Here is an 18,553-nt window from a genome sequence, read left to right on the forward strand (position 1 = left end):
AAAAAAAATTCAGTGAATTAATGATTTCTTGAGAAAAAAAAAAGACCCCAAAACCAACAACCAGCATTATTCTACACTGAAATAGCATCTCAGCTAATTTTAGAAGAAACTATTACTAATACTCTGTTTAAAATTCAGCTCCTGAGGGATATTAAAATATTGTGGGGGCTCTCAGGGTGTCTTTTTGCGGTGTGTGCAATCTTGAGCAGATACCTGCACAGGTTTGGCAGGACACTGAAGCCACTATGTCCTGAGCTAGGAGCCCCATGGCAAGACATGTGGGGACAGAAACCCCCAGCTGGGACACCCAGGCCACATCTCAGAGGCACTGAACGGGCAAGAGCCTTTGCAGTACCATGGCCATGCTCCACTGCAGGCACAGACACGTCCTGGACCTCCTTGGAGGGAAAAAACACCCTCCTCTTCCTGTCAGGGGTGACCTGAACTGGGAGAACCTGGCAAACAAGCCAGCTCCTGCCTCCTGGACAAGTCCTGCAGAGGCAGAAGCATTGTGCAGGTGCATCTGGAGGATGCCCCTCTGACCCAGCTCAGGCAGCCTCAGTGGCTCTCCCAGCTGCTGGCCATGTGTGGGGCTGCCCAGCAGCTTGATCCAGGCTTCTCCCTGCAGATCAGCCCACTGGGGAAGGCAGGGGGAATCCAGCCTCTTGGCCAGCCTCATCTTCCAGGGCTCACTCAAGCCTGGACAAAACCTGTTTGCCACTGGCAGACGAATGCAGCATGCTGATACAGTCATAAGCACTGGGCAGGCCGGCCATACAGCAGAGAATTATTTTCTTCATGTTAAAAACATTCCAGTGGGCTGGAACAAACAAAATTAATTTAACAACTCTGCATTCATCTCTCCCTTAATTTGATTTGTATGTTGTATTTGGCTATGTAACCTCCACGAGGCTTTCCTAACTGAAAGCCTGATAAAGCTTAATCTAAAAGCTCCTGGCAGCTCCATTTCAGCGAGCTGAAAGACAAAAAAAGGGGCTTGTTGCTTTGCAAAAATTAATTGCTGATACTAAGACACACCCATAAATGCAGAAATGGCATGTAAGAGAATATTGCAGCTTTTTTAAATTAATATAGTTTCTTAAAATTGTTCCTTTGTATTTCTTTTTCAAAGACAGAAATGCAACACCAGTCAGACTTTCTGGGTTTCATCACACTTTTTGCATATGCTACCTGTGGTTATGAAAAGACCTATTTAGGGAAACTTTGTGAGAGTGCAAGAACTGTATATTCAGTTATGGCTTGTATACTTTCTCCCTGTAAAACAGATCTTCATATGATGAATCTAGCTGCACTAGGCTCAGCGGGATTTATAAAATCCTCTAAAAATGTTCTAAGTTAGCTTGTCCATGCATAAAAATGTCACCACTTTAAAGGCAGTTATTTCTAGCTGTGCTATGCCCTCCTTTGAAAAATCCCACTCTCTACCTCCTGCTGAATGTCTCAGCAATGCAAAACTGCTGTTCCTCTCCTTGGTGCCGTGGGATACACGTTGTGTGCTGAAGCCGCGACAATTTTCAGCACAGAAAAGCAACGTGACAGTGAGATCCTGAATCCCTCATGGTGACATGGGCAGAGAACTTCTAAGGCAATTTGTACATGGAAGGGGAAACATCAGCACCAGGATGTGCCCACAGTATGTTACTGGCTCAGAGCTGCTCAGTGGTAACTAAAAGACAGGGACAAGGGTCTTGCCTTGCTCTGGGAGGCAGCTCCTGGTTGTAAGGTGAGAGAGGCCTCCCTTCTTTTTCTTACTAGTCTGGATATGCAGGATGACTCATTCAAGAGGATGAGTGGCACGGAACTCTGTCTCTCCCATAGAAAACAGGAGCACAAAGGAAGGTAACCGGGGCATTTCTTCCCCCATGATCAGCAGAAGAGAAACTGAGAGGTCAGTATGACAGTTTCATGTCTTTCTCTGGCATAGGGGCAAAGAAGTTGGTGGCCAAGTTCTTGGGGAGAGAGGGTGTTTCCCTCCCCTCTGCCTCAGCCCCAGGAAGGAGCTGGAAGGGCCAGTCCTGCAGGCCAGATGCACCACTTGCTGCTGTAATGACACCCAACTCAGCCACAGGCAATCCAGATGATTTCAGAGCTTCTGAAAGCTGTGATCAGTGCCTGTGCTATTGCCAAAACACTACACCTAGTTCATTCAACCCTGTCATCCCCAGGAACCTGACTGCAGACAAGAGAAAATTAATGCCACCACCAGAAAAGGGAAGAAAAATACCTTCAACTACATCCATACCTTTATACAGACACATATTATATTCCTTCTCATTATTAGATCCTCAAAACTTCAAATAAACCCTGAAATGCAAAAATATGGGTTATGCTGCAATGAGAAAACTCACACTTGCTCTCAGTGCCATGGTAAAGGACGTGATACAGGGGCAGATTCAGCTACACTGAACTGGTGTGACTCAGTGGAGGTGTTCAGGAAGAGACTCTGATCCATAATAAACAAGAGCGTGCTTTGGGCTGTCAGATTCAATCCCAGAGTTCAGCCAGGGCTCTGCTCCCAAAGGATAACAAATATACTACAAAGATCATATGCAGAGACAACACAGGCTTTAATATATCAGAAAGTGCTAAGAGGCATACTTATAACATTTTCCCCCTTCTTTTACTAATGTTTGCAGTTTTTGGGCTTTGCTTTAGTGTACATTGTTGACTTCTCAGAGCACTTATAAATGACATTATTAATACATAAGGATAATTGCTTTAAAGAGTAGCACACATTTTTCCTTTACCTTTGCCTGCACTTTGCCAGCAGGCATTGGCAGGCTCCGGAGCATGCTGTACACACAAATATTTGTGTTGATCTACTTCAATCCACAGGCAGAATGTAGCTAGGAGACAGACTATTTATCTTCCCTGCTCTTACCTTCCACTGTGCTTCAAACAGACAGGGTTGTTTCTTGAGGTGTGAGGGACAGACCTCACACTTGTTTTAGGAGCCCTGTGAAATAACCTCAGGAGCAAATGGGCACATGGATCTGACAGAGGATGTCTGGACACGCTGGGGTTTGCCCCTCTGTTACTGACCCATTTCCCAAAGTGCACACACAACAAACATTTGGATTAATACCTGCATGGCTTTGTAGCACCTAAATTTCCATGGCATCACAGATCCTGTTTTACTGAAAGGCGCGGACTGTGTGTTTGCACCCAAGTATTTCACATAATTCACAAATCCTGTTTCTACAGCTGTGGTCTGAGTCCTCAGCAGTGCAGGTCAGCCTTGCACCATCAGATGCCATGCTGGGCTAAACTGATGTCTGACAAGGACCTGCCCTGCAAGTTTGGTGTTTGTATTGCACACATCCATGTGTGCACACAGAGGGTGACTCGTGTTTCAAATGTACACCTGTGCCCTTATTTACACTGTGTTTGTGCCACATGTGTGATCACACTCAGTGATCACAAATGGTATCAATGGGGAGAAAGAAGGATTTCCTGCCAGAAGGACACATATTTGTCATGTTAGCCAAGCTGACCTTTCCAATGTTCTGGTGAGGGCTGTTTGGCCTGAGGAGCATAGGAAGGATAGGTAGGTAGAGCTCCCAATACATGCCTGTGGGATGCCCAAAATCAGATTAGAAAAGCAGCTTTCCTGTCATAGCTTCTGGAGGCTTTTTCCAACACAAAGGATGAGCTGCAGGCACTCATGGTTCAAACTAAAATTAGTACTTCTGTGGGCTGAACAGCTGGGCCAGCAGGTAGGCAGTGCAGAAAGGAATTCCCTCCAGGTGTAAATGGAATAAATCATCAGGCTCAGCTCTTCCAGCTTTAGTGGCAGCTGTGAACCCAAACCACACCTACACTTTCACACTGAATTCCTCTTGCTCTGTTGGTTTGGACCCTTTATAATCTCTGAAGAAGTGTAAGCAGCGACTTAGTGCTTATTAAAAAATCTGTTGATAAGTTGTTTACTACATTCAGGCCCAGACACACGCACTCCTCACATTACAACCACATGGAAGTTACCACAGGTGTAAAACAGAACCCCGCAGAACAGAGCCACTGCAAGGGAAGCATGAGGTCTGCGGCAGGTATAACTATCACACCTTTTTGCATCTGATTCTCCCTTAAAATGGGTCAGTTTTTTTAATGGAAAGCTTTGTGTTCTACATGACCTGAAGCCCTCTGGAAGGCAGAAGCCTGTCCTTTCCTGCTTTTGCAGGACACTCTCCAAGACAGCTGCACACATGAGGACCCAGCCAGCACTGCAGAGCAAGACAGGGATGAGGTGGAAGGGATGGAATATGCAGAGGGAACACACTGATTTCTGCCTAAAACGTGCATTCAGCAGCCACTTGAGGCTCAAAAAGAGACTCTTGCAGCTGCAGGTGATTGCCTCTACTTGGAGCACTAAGGCAGTGGCAGACAGGCAGGTCTGTAGTGTAAAGATGCAGGGCAAGCAATGAGCAGGACAGAGTCACCACCTCAAGTGTGAGCTTTTGCTCCAAGCCAGGCTGCTATACCAACAGAAGTCCTAATGATGAGACATGAATTCATTTCCACCACACCTAGTAGGGTGCTGACCTGATTAAAGGGAGGGGGGGGGAATAGAATTGGGAAATGATAACTTCCATAGCAAAATGAAATCCAAAAAGCAAATAGGAAAAGCCCAGTTGTCCAAGGAAATGAGGACGGGGTTGTTAATCCATGAAGAAATCTTCCAAGGTTCTTCCACAGACAAAAAGAATCAATGCTAATGGTAAACATACTGTAAATTAACTTAAAAAGGTTCTTGTTCATTTCCATTTCCCCAGAGATATTTGAAGAAAAGAAATAGCTCCATTTTGCTTTAGCTGTACTGAATTATATTTTCAATAATGAATCATTTTAAATTTACCTTCACTTTGTTGTTGTTCTGGATATGTTACATATTACTATGGAGCATTTTTACTAATTTAGGTTTGACTAAAACATAAAAATGACATTCTGCACGAGTAGAACTTCTCTGCCTGAGATTCCTTCTGGACTCCCAGAGAAAACCTGAGGGCATGAAGAGACTGCAAAGTTGTTTTGAGGCAGTTTTCATAAAACATGGGCATTTAGAAAGCAAAACCAAATTACTGGGAGTAATAACAGAGGCTATAAATGAGACAAATAACTTGTTCTCATTCAGAAACACTGCTGCCAATGCTCTAGACTATCTGCCTCAGTGTTGATGTCAGTGCACTGAATCTCTGGACCTTTGGCTGCTGCTGCATGGGAGGTGCACTCCAACGCTGTGCAGAAAGGCAACCCCTTTACAGAAGGCTGTAGTCTCATTTCTGACATCAGGAGCCACGAAATGGTGAAGAACTAAACTGCTTTGTTTGAGCAGTGCTTTGCTTGGCTGCAGGCCGCTGGCTTGAGCCATGCCTCCAGCACAGGGAGGAAAATCCAAGTATCTTCTACCCATGTTTTAGTGGCATTAAGTCAAAAGGACTTCCAAACTGTGAATTACCACCAGACAACAAAAAACAGTAAGGAAAACGATCACCTGTACAGTGCTAGAGAAATGTCCCAGCTGCTAATTTAGAGTCCAAAGCTAACTTTTACTGGAGTGAATTTATGGCTGCTCATTATTTAACTTAGTGCAGGATCATAATTACAGATGGTACTCCGAGGCGAAATCCCACTGATGGGAAACAGCATCATTTGAGACTCCAGCAAAGAGTAATCAGACACCTTTGGGAAAGTAATCAGGCATCTGTGAAAGAAAACTCTGATGTCAAGAGCCCCTCACATGGGATGCTTGTTTAAGTGTTGGAAGGCATGCAGCACATTTAATGAGATAGAAAGGTTAAAGGGTTTTTCTGAGTGTTAAAAAAAACCCATAAAGAAACAACATTTGATGTAATCAGCAGCAAAATAAAATGGGCAAGTATTGTTGCACATGGGGTATCTCCTGAAACAAGGAAATGAAACACCTTTTCCTCCTGAGTTTCCATGCCTACACCTTTACTAAGGCAGGTAATGTTTGGTAAATACAGCTCTGCTTGATGGGACAACATGTGAAAGTAGAAAGGATCCCCTGCAGACCCAGATCCTCAAACTGGATGGACTTTTATATAAGAATTCTGTCTGGCCCTGAAGAGCAATGTACACTATTAAAGCAATAAATAATTAGCAATCCCTCTACCAGAGCTGCTTGAGAGCAGCCCAGGAGCTGCAGGAGCACAATATATGATGTGACAGAGCAACACAGTCCTGAGCCACAGAGGACAGGCCAGAGAAGAAAGGAGGCAATTTTAACAGAGATTGTCTTGTCCAAAAAGTCAGACACTGCCACAGTCACTCATAATTACAGTATCTGACTAATGCTTTACAAATGCATTCATCTTGACTTAGAATGTCTGTACATTCTAGAGAACCTCTAACTTTTCAAAACTATACATAAATTAGTATTGCAACATGGGTGAGCCCTCTTGTTAAATGATGATCTGCCTGATTTAACAGTATGATCCACTGTATAGCTTGGATCTCTGAGTTTCATCTTAAAAAGTATCACTGTACAAGGGTTTATTATCAACCCACCAGTTGCTACAATTACATAGCTCAACAATTTTTAACCTGGATGGTGTTTTTCTGAAATAAGATCTTTAAACATCATCTGTATGGTTATTTGAAATAGCTCCAGGGTCAACTTAAAAATTAAGTTCAGCTCATGGGCTCTGTCTGATTCACCAAAGGTCTTATGCATAAGTTTTTATTTCAGGCATCCAAACAGTCCTCAAGAGAACTGTTTTAAATCAGCTTTTGCCAATAAGAGGAAGCAATGAGATAATGGAATAAAGGAAAACTCTTCTTGTTAAACACTGACACAAAAGAAAATCTGGTGTTTTCACTTTTAAGTGAAAAATTAGTCCTACTTCAAATTAGCTTAAGTATTTCACCATCTTGTATTCTGATGATTGAAAACAATGCCCCTCTCTTCATTGCCTCTTTCAAATTAAAACAAGAGAAGGGAGAGGAGAGTAACCACAAAGCAAAAGGCTGGTAACATTCATACTGGTTAACAAACTGGATCCAAATGCACTGACCTAAACCAGCCTTTCCCAGAAGACATTTTGTTTACCAAATGCCATCACTTTTGGGGCTTTGCTAAGGAAATACTCAGAGGACTGGTATAGAGTGAGAAAGTTTTCCTCCAGTGTATCTGCAGGTTATGCTACTGGTGACAGTTCTGTGACCTGAGATAGCTTTGATAGCTGAGAGAAAAGACATTCCTCTTTGGTCCCAAACTGCTCAGGATGGCACATTTGTGAATGGACCACTGCTTTGTGTTGATCTGAAATTCCCTATTCACCAGGGAATTCTGAAAATTATTCTGAACATTATGCAAATTGTTCTGGGCACATTTTCCTCCAAAATAAGAAAGGCTTACATAATGAATGCTACACTGCTTTCCAGATTAGCAATACTGCCCACAGACTTAATAGAGTGTGACAGAGGAAACAAATTGCAAAAATTCACACCGACAAACATACCCGAACCTACCCTGCAGAGCTGAAGACCATCACAAACCATATCACCTTGCAGAAAGTAAAAGACACATTTTCGTGACCATGCCTTTTTCTACAACACACAAATCCAGAACAGGGAGGGCAGACAAGAGTCTACATGTGACAGCCATTGGTCACATTGCCTAATGCAATGTGGAAAGCACTGAGGTGCAACCAGGAGGTATGAAGAAGAATCTGCATAAAAGAAATTTGTTATGCTAACCTTATACTGTTCTACACTTGTATGCAAGACTGTCTGGCTGGAAAGCACTCCATGCACTCAGTTCCTCAGTATTTGGGCATGAATGACACTGTATGAAGTGGTACTATATTTACTAGCTGAATAAACAACAGGTTTTGCTTTCACTCAAGAATTATGACTTCAACCCATTTTATTTGTATGTCAGTAGTTCAGAATGTGCAGTGGACCAGGCACATCAGTACTGTTCACCTTTGTCAAAAAAGGGGCCAGAAACATCCAGGTTGTTAAATTTTTGGGACAGCTATATCTCATCCTTGTAACCTTTGGAGGATATACTACAATCCATTTTGTGCTAGCAACACTGCACAAACCTATCTTAAGTTTATGTAAAAAATGCATCTATTTTTAGTGTCCCCTGGTGTGCACACAACCCAGAAAGTGACAAGCTAACAGAGCTGGTACAAACCCACTAGCTGCCCAGCCATTAGCCTCCAAGAGCAAAAGCTGAGGGGAGGAAGAAATCACCAAGTCCAGCCTCATCCCTGCCATTAGATGGCATGCTGAATGTTGTCAGACCATGGGAAATGCATGTTCCCTACCTGAGGGCCTCTCTTGTCACAAATTCAAACTCCCAGGCAGGCACAAACACAGAGAATTACAGTACCTGAACATGATGGCAGAGGACTCAAAGAGAACCTGCTCATAAAACCAGTCCCCAAGGACCAAACCACATAAACATGGACTAATGGTTGTGCTAGTCCCTTGCTCCTGAAGACTGGCTCACGTCATGATAAACTAAGCCACATGTGTTTGGTTCTTAAAGATCAAAGTCATGGTGAATCTTTCTGGTTATTCAAGGTGCTCCTTTGGTCTCAGCAGTTCCAAATTCAAGATCTGCCCATTAACTACAGACCTTAGTGTTTATAATGCTCTGACAAAATTGTGGGTTTCAGTTATTTACTGTAGTGGTGAAAATCAACCCAAGATTCTTAATAATCTTAAAAACAATTGAGCAAGGTGGGGAACATGCAGGCGTGTGGCCAAAGCAGTTAAATCTCCCTGAATGTTATATCAGAGGTATCTTGGCTGCACTCAAAATAAAAACTAGTCAGTTTTGTCACTTTTAACATTATGTAAATCATTAACTTTCATCGCTGTTCTGGGTAAATAATATGTACAGAGGATATAACTGAAGAAATTACTGACACATGTTGCTGTTACAACACTGATTGAAAACTACGGGCCAGAGCATCCAAGCATAGCAAGTTTCTTCATTCCCAAGATCTCCTTCTCACTTCTGATGTAAATTCTCTGTCCCAAGGCTGCCTTGTACATGAAGTTTGTGTACGTGTATATTATATATATATAAATAAGCACGCTCAGAGAATAATGAGCCCTGAGAAATACACTCTCCCAGCACTCTCCTGGGAAGGTGAGGTTGCTGAACGCAGCTGTTTTCATGATTCACATCCTCTAAAATCTGCAGTTTCTGTGCCTGGCCAGGTGAAAATGCCAGGTAAAAAAGGGAAGCTTGTAAATCTGCTTAGCTGTTTCCTTCTGGCAAACTGCCCCTCTCTTCTTTACCTCAACTGGTTAAGCACAGAGCACTTCGCAAGACTGAAGACTGGAAAGTACATGTGATTTCTTCTACCTATAAATAATGCCAGTCAATAAAATAAAGGCAAATAAAAGTAGTAAATTATATTTATTTCTAGTCTTATTTTCTCCAGAACACATTTCTCACAGAATTTCTGATGTGCTCCTTTAGCCAGGGCTGCCTGTGCCAGTGCAACAGGAACCTCCCTCCACCCCCTCCCTTCAGCTCATTATCCGGTGTCTGACAGAAGCAAGTGCCAGCTGCTCTACAAAAAGGCACATGAAACACTTCAGCAAGACATTAGAAAATCACCTGCCTAAAAGGAAGAGATTATTTTCCTCCTGTCACCATTACCAACAGACTGACACAAACGTTGAATTAAAAGGTCGACAGTTCTTCAGAAGTCTTGTTACTGGAGAAATGAAACCCACAACCACATGTGGATACTCTATTTCCATTCAAACACCCAATGCCTCGGTGCTAATGGGGATGAATTTTTACCTCTGACCTTGGCCCTTCGGTTTTCCCTTTTTGTCTGGCATCTCCACAGCCCTACAGCCAGTTGGCAGAAACAGGGACATGGCCAATTTGGGATATTTTGTGTCTTTGAAACCCACATATTCTAAGGCTGTACTGTCATGGCACCTTGTGACAGAGTTCTACAGGTACTTGCAGCATAAGCAGAATTATTTAGTTTATTGACACCAACAAGGAATACCTGCACAACCTGCATTTTTTCTTTGGTAGCTCACAGCTCTTGACACCATTTGATGACAAAGTAGACAGGAAAAAAAATCTCCTATTAGTCAAGCATAAAATTCTAAAGTATAATCTACCTTTGGAAGCTTCTGTGCCGAGTGGATTTTCCAAGATGTCTGTCATATCTTGGTTCCAAGCATCCTTCACAGCAGACTTGGATACCTTCCTGTTGTTCAGCCTTTGCTGTGGTCGGAAGTTATTCCTCAGGTACTCCACAGACTTGACGTGGTCTTGCTGCTCAGTGGTGAAGATGGAGTAAAACGCCTCCAGCTGATCACAGCCATCATGGCAGGGGAGAGAAGGGACATTAATTAGAAAAACAATGTGGTGAAATCCGGGTGGCTGATAAGAGAGCAAAATGGAAGGAAGTAAAATATTGATGCCAAGACTGATAAAACCCCAGGGGAAGTCAGACTGCCCACTGAAATTATTGCCAACCCCTTTATCTCAGTAAAGGGCTTATCCTGCCCAACACAGGAGAAGGCCTTCCAGAACCTGTGGACATCTGTCATTGGCAAAGAAACATTTGCCCTTAAGATCCCTTTTGTGTGTTACACAGCCTTGCCAATCCCTCCTCACCGCTGGCACCGTTTTGTTTCACAGTATCGCGTCAAAAAGCGCTTCCAGGTCATTCCACACCAAGAGCTTTCTCCTGGATAAGGCAATACTTCCTTATCTCTGAATACCTTACGAAGTTTAGCTGCCAGCCTAAGCTTCACAGACAGCTCGTGCAGCACTTTTAGGCACAGCTAGCATATACTCCTCTGGGAATAAGTTTCTTCTGTTGGATTCAGATGTGAGCTATTTATAAGAAAACGTATTAACCTGTAAGAAAGAACTGTAATTGGAAAACTTTTCTGTTACTTCGTATCTTAGTGTTTCTTAGAAAAAAAAAATTCTAGCAAGCTACGGTGAAAATATTTTCAGCTAATGTTTTTCTCCCAGCTATCAAGGTAGGTACAGCATTTACTGTTACCTTGTTATCATTCAGGACAAAAACTAGAATTAATTATGTTGCTGCTGGAAAGACTGACCAAGATAGAGCAGAGAAGAAATCGGTCCTGATATTGTTTGCATCACATTAGTTACACATATTGATAGTATGGATTTTGGGAGCGCAAAATCTGGCGCAGAACTTCAAAAAGGGACTTGAGTAACATTCATAGCTTAATGACAGGTCACTGGAACTTACACACTTTCCATTAAGTGTGTCTGCTCTAAAAGCTCTGGAAAAGCATGTGAGCCCCAAACTTTAAAATTGGAAGAATTATCATGGCAGCCTCAATTGATAAAGCTGATAAATACAAATCAAAGAAGTGTGTAAACAGAGCAGTTAAGCATCCTCCACTGACTCATGAGGCACTCACTATCATTATTTAATTTCCCTTCAAACCAGTAACCTTCAGCAGAGGGACAGCAGGGCACGAGCAGGAAGGGGTGACCACCAATGGCCAGTTCCCACTGCAGGCAGGGAGCTCAGGTGGCACTTTCAGAGCTCAGGTGTGGCTTCCAGGCTTGCAGGTGTGGATGCTGGGATTTCAATTGCACTTTTATTTCTGCATCTTATATGAATGCCTTATTCCCAGGTTCTCAACACTGTTCTATTTCTTTCAAAGAAACATCTTGAAAAATTACAAAAACCATTTCCTTTTTATCAGCAGGATCCCCTCAAAAGCATAGGAGGGTCGATTAAAAAGGGGTAAAAGGACTGACTTATACTTTTGTCTTAAAAAAAAAGACCTCACAACAGATCATCCTGCTACATCCTTCTATAAAAGCACAAATCAAAACTCTTGTGTTTGTTTACATACCTTTTGCAATCACACACTGGAAGCAGTTTTGAAGCCAGCTAACAGGGTTTAAGGTGACTTTATAAAAGCACAAGGACTTGGGTAGTTACTCCTTCTCTGAAGTCAAGTCTCTAGGCTTAGACATCTGTGACATTAATTGAATTTTTAAACTTTCAGAGAGAACTTTTTAAAATATTTTCTTCTGCCATGCTACCTTGGGGAGGTATAATTGCATTTTAACAACTGCCAATTCAAACATGATTTTTAACCTTCCACTTTTCATGTGTTGAAGTATATATAAGCCATTTCAACCTCACTTTCACTATAAAAATATTATCTACGACAAATGAGAAATTAATTTATCTACAGCTGCCAGAAAAAAATAATATTCTAAGATCTGCAGTCAAGGAGCTATATTCATGCTCTTCAAGGAGTACAAGAGCTCCTGTTCTGAAGAAGAAATTAAAAGCTCTTGTAAGACTATTGTAGATACAGGGAAACCTGATCTAAAACTCTGAGTCATGCAATTACAAACCATTAAAGCCTGATGTGTAGTTTTCTAAGGGTTGGCTATACGAATGGCAATTAAAAATACTGAAACTGTTACAAGCACAATGAGCTACTCTGAGGTATGCATTACGAGAGATAATGCCATGCTTTGGGTCATTGAATGCACTTAGCTTTACAATGCATCCGCAGGGTGACACAGCTTGTCCTGGATTGTTGTCTAATTATCAGGGAAGACGATGATGATGGAGGACTGCAAATAAAATAGAGAAGCCTCCACAAATGGACCACTTCACTACTGTCCTTTTACTGGCAAGGTATTTTGCACAAAAGCAAGAATTTAATTGAAACAGCAACAAAGCCGAAACAATATCACTGTCATCCCCTGGGCTTACAGGCTGCTTCATGGGGTTTGTGATAAAGAAGGTTAAACTATGGCAATGGATTATGTTACACTGTTTGTTAGACGAACAAATAATAATCATAGCAGTGGCAGGGTGGCAGGCTCTTGAAACACACATCTAGAGCTACCAGGGAGGGGGAAATACTATTATTTATTCCACATGTGTTGTAGTATCAATGAAAGTCTGTCTACACACAGAATTCCCAGCCCTTCAACCACACACACATGCACAGAGCAGCACAATGCCAAATTTTAAAGGCTTGTTTTGGAACAGTTACTTGTGTACAGCACAGGAAAGGAGCTATGCCAGGATAAAGTACCTTTATACTGACAGCCGAAATCGATATTTACCATTTTATTTGCATTTGTTAAAAAAGAAAAAAGGAGTCGTGACCCACCTGATGTGCACACAGGGTATAAAACTGAGCATGGGCCAGGCCTTGCAGCCACCAAATAATAAACAGTAAACTTATTGATGTAGTGAAAAGCTACAAGGGATTGCAAGTATCCTGCAGGCAAGGACAGAATTCAAAATGATCTCGACAATCAGAGAAATAGCCTGAAAAAAACAAGGGGTCTGATTCAAACGGGACCATGTGCAGAGTTCTGGCTCCAGCCAGAACCGGGGGCTGCCTGGGGGCACAATGTGCTCAGCACTGCCACAGGGCTCCAGGGAAAGCCTCCAGCAAAAGGGTTCCTGCTGACCAGGAGCTGAACACAGCCAGCAGCGTCACACTCCTGTGAAACAGGCAAAATCACCCCAGGATGGGTGGCTGCACTCATGAATCCCGATGTCCCTCAGCCTCTGGAGGGCCTCAGCTGAAGCACTGCAACTGACTCTGAACACAGACTGTCAAAAAAAGATGAAAGTATCTATGGGGGAAAGCAATGAGCTCTAGAAAACAGGAAAAAAAAAAAGCCTGGAGCAGAGGTATGGCAAGTTATATTATTATGGCATCCCTTTCCATATTCTGAAACCTTTGAGCACAACATCTGTCAGTCAGGATCGCTGTAAAGTGCACTGTTCATGTGCACTTTACAGAATTAGTAATGTAAAAAGTTTGTTTTCAGTGGCCTATGACAGATGAGTAAGAGGCAGGAGTAAGTCCAGCAGGCTGGCTTTCTAAAGACTTACAGTGTCAAAATACACTGAACTGGCAAACATTTGACTTCATATAGACATTGCTTTATCAGGATAATTCTTCAAACTCCAGACATTGTGTCTATTTGCATTAAAAGCTGCTATGTGCTAATTTTAAAGATTTTTGCATCAGCTCGCTGAGCACATAATGGCAGCTTCACTGTGTTATAAAAACAGTTAAGCATGGAGAATTAATGGAAAGATGTCTTTTCTAATGTAATTAGTTCAAATTACTAAATCTGAGCAGAACTGAAATCACTCACTTTACTTTGAAAAGAAAGTTTCAATTAAAAAGAATAAAAGAGAACTCTATGTAACTATTTACACCGTAGCTTAATTTAATCTTAACAAAAACAATACGAAATAAATCACTGAAAGGAAACCGGGTTTCATGTTGTACTGTCTTCTCAAGACTGACGGCTCCCGTTCAGAAACAATATTACTTAAGAGAATTAAAACAAAACAAAACAAAACAAAACAAAAAAAATAACGGACACTTCCTTTTTTGTCAACAGAAACATTTGCATTCTCCAAATTAAACCGGCGAGTTTTGAAAACACTGTCTGAAGGAGGGCAAATTAAGAGATGGGCTTCGCTGACCAAACAAACACACCTGATGGTAAGAAATGGGCACAGGCTTCCGAAAAACGATCCACTCCACGATCTCGCTGCAGGGAGGAGTAGTCAGGGAACCCGTGTAGCGGTAGTAGCTCCCCAGCGACGTTGGCAGAAGTTCCCTCAGCACAAAGGGATCCAGAAAGGTCTCCTTCTCTGCGGGGAAGATTGACAAGCAGGATTGCACTTCTTTTTTAATGTGTCTTTGAAACAGACATCACATTGCCAGGCAGCCTAACAAGGTGTAATGGCAACAACATATTTTATCATGTATGTAATGAAAAAATGGAAACCCTCTGTTAGAGCTGACGCGTGGTTTCTTAAAAGAGCAGCCAAAATGCTAGTCAGTCCCATCCCAAACACACACCCTCCTAATCTGAACGTGTGCAGGTGTGAAATGCACTTGCTACCTCACTGGTTTATGCCAGTATAGAAATAGCCAATGTTCAGCACTCTGTACACGAAGTCAATGGTTCCAGCACTCAGTACATGGCTCTCCAGTTTGATGGCAGCAAGACAGAGCCCAGGGGGACACAGCCAGGCCCAGGGGTGCTGTTTGCTGCTGCCTGACCAAAGAACAGTGTATCTGTCCCACCTCTGCCAGGGGCAAAGGGGATGCAGGAGCCGAGTAAAACCCCCAGTGGATTGCTGTGATGGAGGAGGCATGCTGCTCAGCCAAACTTCTCTGGGAGCTGCCAGGCAGCTGGGCTGAGGAGCAGGGACACAGGACACTGCTGAAGCTCAACGTGGTGCCCAAAGCAACATCCAAGCAGTGCTCACTCAGGCCTGCACCCACCCATGCTGGCACTGCCAGGGTGCTGCAGACACAGCCAGCACTGCACTGTAAATAGGTTCCACAGGTAAAACTGCTGTTCCACAGGTAAAACTGTGGAATAAGTTCCACAGGTAAAACTGCTGTCCCTTCTCCCAAATCCAAGAAAGTCCTTCCCAGAGTTCAGCAGTCTGGGGACAAACCTATTTTTCTCTGACAATCTCCTCAGACAGCCAGAAATGCAGACCTAAGCCCTGGAAGCATTCACCCACAAGTAACAGTTACAAGCTGGTAATATTTAACACCATGAAGAGAAATAAATAAACAAAAGGAGGGACCAGCTGCAGGCAAGGCAATTTCCCTGCCATCCCTGAGCATTTATCCTCTGCAATTCCTGTTGACTCAGAGGCTGAAGTGCCCTCTCAGCCTGTGCAAAGGTGCTCGCTGCCTCGGGCAGGATGACACGCGGGGCTCTCCGGAACATCTTCATTCCTCACTTTCAATACCCTGCATGCCTCAAACAGGAGTCCACACCTGGGCACAGGGAACTCATTTTTCTGTCTCACCAGAGCTGCTGAGCAAACCCACTGCCACTCTCTCCCCACCCCAACAAAAGGGAGAAGCGGGTGGGCTGGTGATTGACACACACATCTTCCAAATAGGATGAAGCCTGCAGAATTCACTTCCACAGCATCCCACAGTCTTCTAGAAATCTTGATCAAATCAGGAGTTGCCTAAACCTCCTTAGCAGCAGTCTGATAATCAGGGGATTTTTTTAACTCCATTGCTGCTGCATGATACCAATGATACATACACTTCAGGTATCTTCTATTTTCTGCACAATATCAACAGGTCTGTGATGTTTTCATAGCTTTTAGCATCACAAAATATGAGCACTTCTATTAAAGTCAAGGCAATACTGCAACTTCTTGGTGAACAATTCCTTTCCTTCTAATCCAAGTAGATTTTGACCACATCTGCATCTCCAAAAAGGAAATAAACAAACAATAATCTACAGTTTTTCCCCATCATAGCATACCTGTGATAAAAACTGTCCTTAAAATATATGTGATTGGCCAAAGTTCAAAGAGATTCTAATCAAGAAGTCATAATCACAGCAAAAGGTCGCATTTAATTTGATTGGCTCATTTTTATGCAGAAAAACTTGGTTAGAAAAACTAGATACTCAGTCACAGGACTTGATTTCCAAACGCAGCACACAAACCTTGACCCTGGATTTCTATTTCAGAGCTGTCTCTCTGTATCAGCACTCGGCACACAGTGGGCCACAATGAATCCCAAAGAGTGCTTGAATACACCAACATCCCCTGCATCAACAGCCAGTGACTACACATGAAAGAGCTGGGAGGCAGAGGCACGTTTTGAAAAGTGCTTTCCTCTCCAATTTAAGAAAAAATGTTTCAGTTAAAATTAAAAATTTAACTATTTCTAACTTTTGTAACCTTTTAGTTACAATGATGGAATCACTTAAGATGCTGGCTCTGTGCAAAACCATAAATATGGTATCCCTTTATCAAAGGATGGCAGGAGAAGGAAGCTCATTTTACACTTTCAAGGATTTTTGTGCCATATGCTGACAACATTATATTTTAATAATTAATTGTTCATCAAAGGAAAAGATGAAGAACAGGGATGCTAAATTCAAAGTTATTCAAATTGCAAAAATGAATAATGCATAACTTTTATATTAAATACACACTGTATTAAGTAGTCTACATTTCATCCAACTCTGTCTTTCATTTTTAAACATTTTGAACTACAATATGAATAATCAAGTAAAGGAAGCTTATTTAGACAGAGAAATACCTTATTTGAATGCAAACTGGAAATATCCGACTGTGATTAATTTTTGGTTATCAATTAGGGAGGGTTTTTTCCTAAGCACTTGGGAAGTCATAGTCAGCTGTGAAAAAGAATATTTCTCAAGGAAAAAGTAGCTTTGCTAATACACAGTTTAAGTAGGGCAGGGTGTACTGGATCTAATTTTTCATGGCTACAAGCAACGCTCTAAGTTTTCATTAATGAATGCCAAAGATTAAAATGAAAAAATACACATAAGTGGATTAAAATTACTACTAAAATAGATGATAATCAATTGATTATGCTTCAATAATGTAACACTTTTGAAAACATATTCTTTTGTATCGCTTGCCATCTAGATGCATGGTGCAGAGTTTTAGAAATCGGAGTCACAAAGATCTTCACATGAAGCTTAAAGAAAAAGGGACTTTGAAACTCCAGTGCCTGCCTGCCATATCCTTCAAGAGCATATTGAAACAGTAAATGCCATGAAATTAAAGTTCCTAAGAGCTTGAGACAGTTTTGAAAATGGCATTTTGAAGTCATATCATTTTAAAGATTTCAACGTTAAGTCAGTTATTGTTGTTGGCAAAACTGTAAGGAGAGTAATTTTCAGGCTAAGCAGGAGCATTCACTGATTATCATAGAAATATTTTATATATATATACACACACACACACACACACATGCTCCTATATAGTTCCTACTAAATGAAAAAGAACAAGGTTGGAAATAGTAACAAACCTTTCTTCACTGACTTTTATTACCAGCTCCTGTTTCCCATTTACAGTGCCTTGGATGGGCATGGACTGTGTCCAGAAGGCTGGGAACAGACTGAGTGGAGTGAGGAGTTTCTAGGAGGAAGAAAGTGGAAAAGGCTGGAAACTACATGATTGATGAGCCAGTGTTTGCTGACAGGTACTAGGAAATAACTGGCAGACAAAACCAATAAAAGACAGCAAAGCAAATGTCTTCACCTGCAAACACCCGTGAATCACTGCAATCAATGCTGCAAAACTGACCCCTGAGCCACCTACTCGCTCTCCCACATAAACCAGAGCCCTGAAATGCTCTCTTCTGCTGCTCCTTGTCCGCCTCTCATCTCTGCCTGAGCACCCAAATAGAAATATAAACAACCAGCAAAGCAGAGCCCAGAGATCCTGCCCCTGAAGACAGGCCCTCGAAACACAGAGCATTCCCCTGGGAAAGAGCAATAACCTGCTGCTGCCACCAGTGCTCTCAGGTGGTGCAGCAAAGAGCAGCATCCAAAACACTGCCCCACTAATGCAGTTTATGCACCAACAGCAATCCTTTGTTTTACAGCACCAAGGCTCGGAAAAACATGTTCACTCTAATATCTCAAAAGTAAAAATAGCAAGCACCACAGATTCATTGTTGACCATTAAGACAATGAATGTGGCATTTAAAA

The 18,553-nt window shown here is 42.2% G+C and overlaps 1 protein-coding gene across 1 annotated transcript in view; it reads right to left on the minus strand.

The window, feature by feature from the left end:
- Positions 1-18,553, minus strand: part of PTPRG (protein tyrosine phosphatase receptor type G) — a 394,882-nt gene that overhangs the window by 86,116 nt on the left and 290,213 nt on the right. The window contains exons 7-8 of the mRNA XM_066326515.1: positions 14,530-14,687; positions 10,153-10,345 (exon numbers count right to left, since the gene is read on the minus strand). Coding sequence (XP_066182612.1) covers positions 10,153-10,345; positions 14,530-14,687 — 351 coding nt within the window. The remainder of the gene's footprint in view (positions 1-10,152; positions 10,346-14,529; positions 14,688-18,553) is intronic.

This window comes from Sylvia atricapilla, chromosome 11, assembly GCF_009819655.1.
Source record: "Sylvia atricapilla isolate bSylAtr1 chromosome 11, bSylAtr1.pri, whole genome shotgun sequence".
In the NCBI taxonomy this organism is placed as follows: domain Eukaryota; kingdom Metazoa; phylum Chordata; class Aves; order Passeriformes; family Sylviidae; genus Sylvia; species Sylvia atricapilla.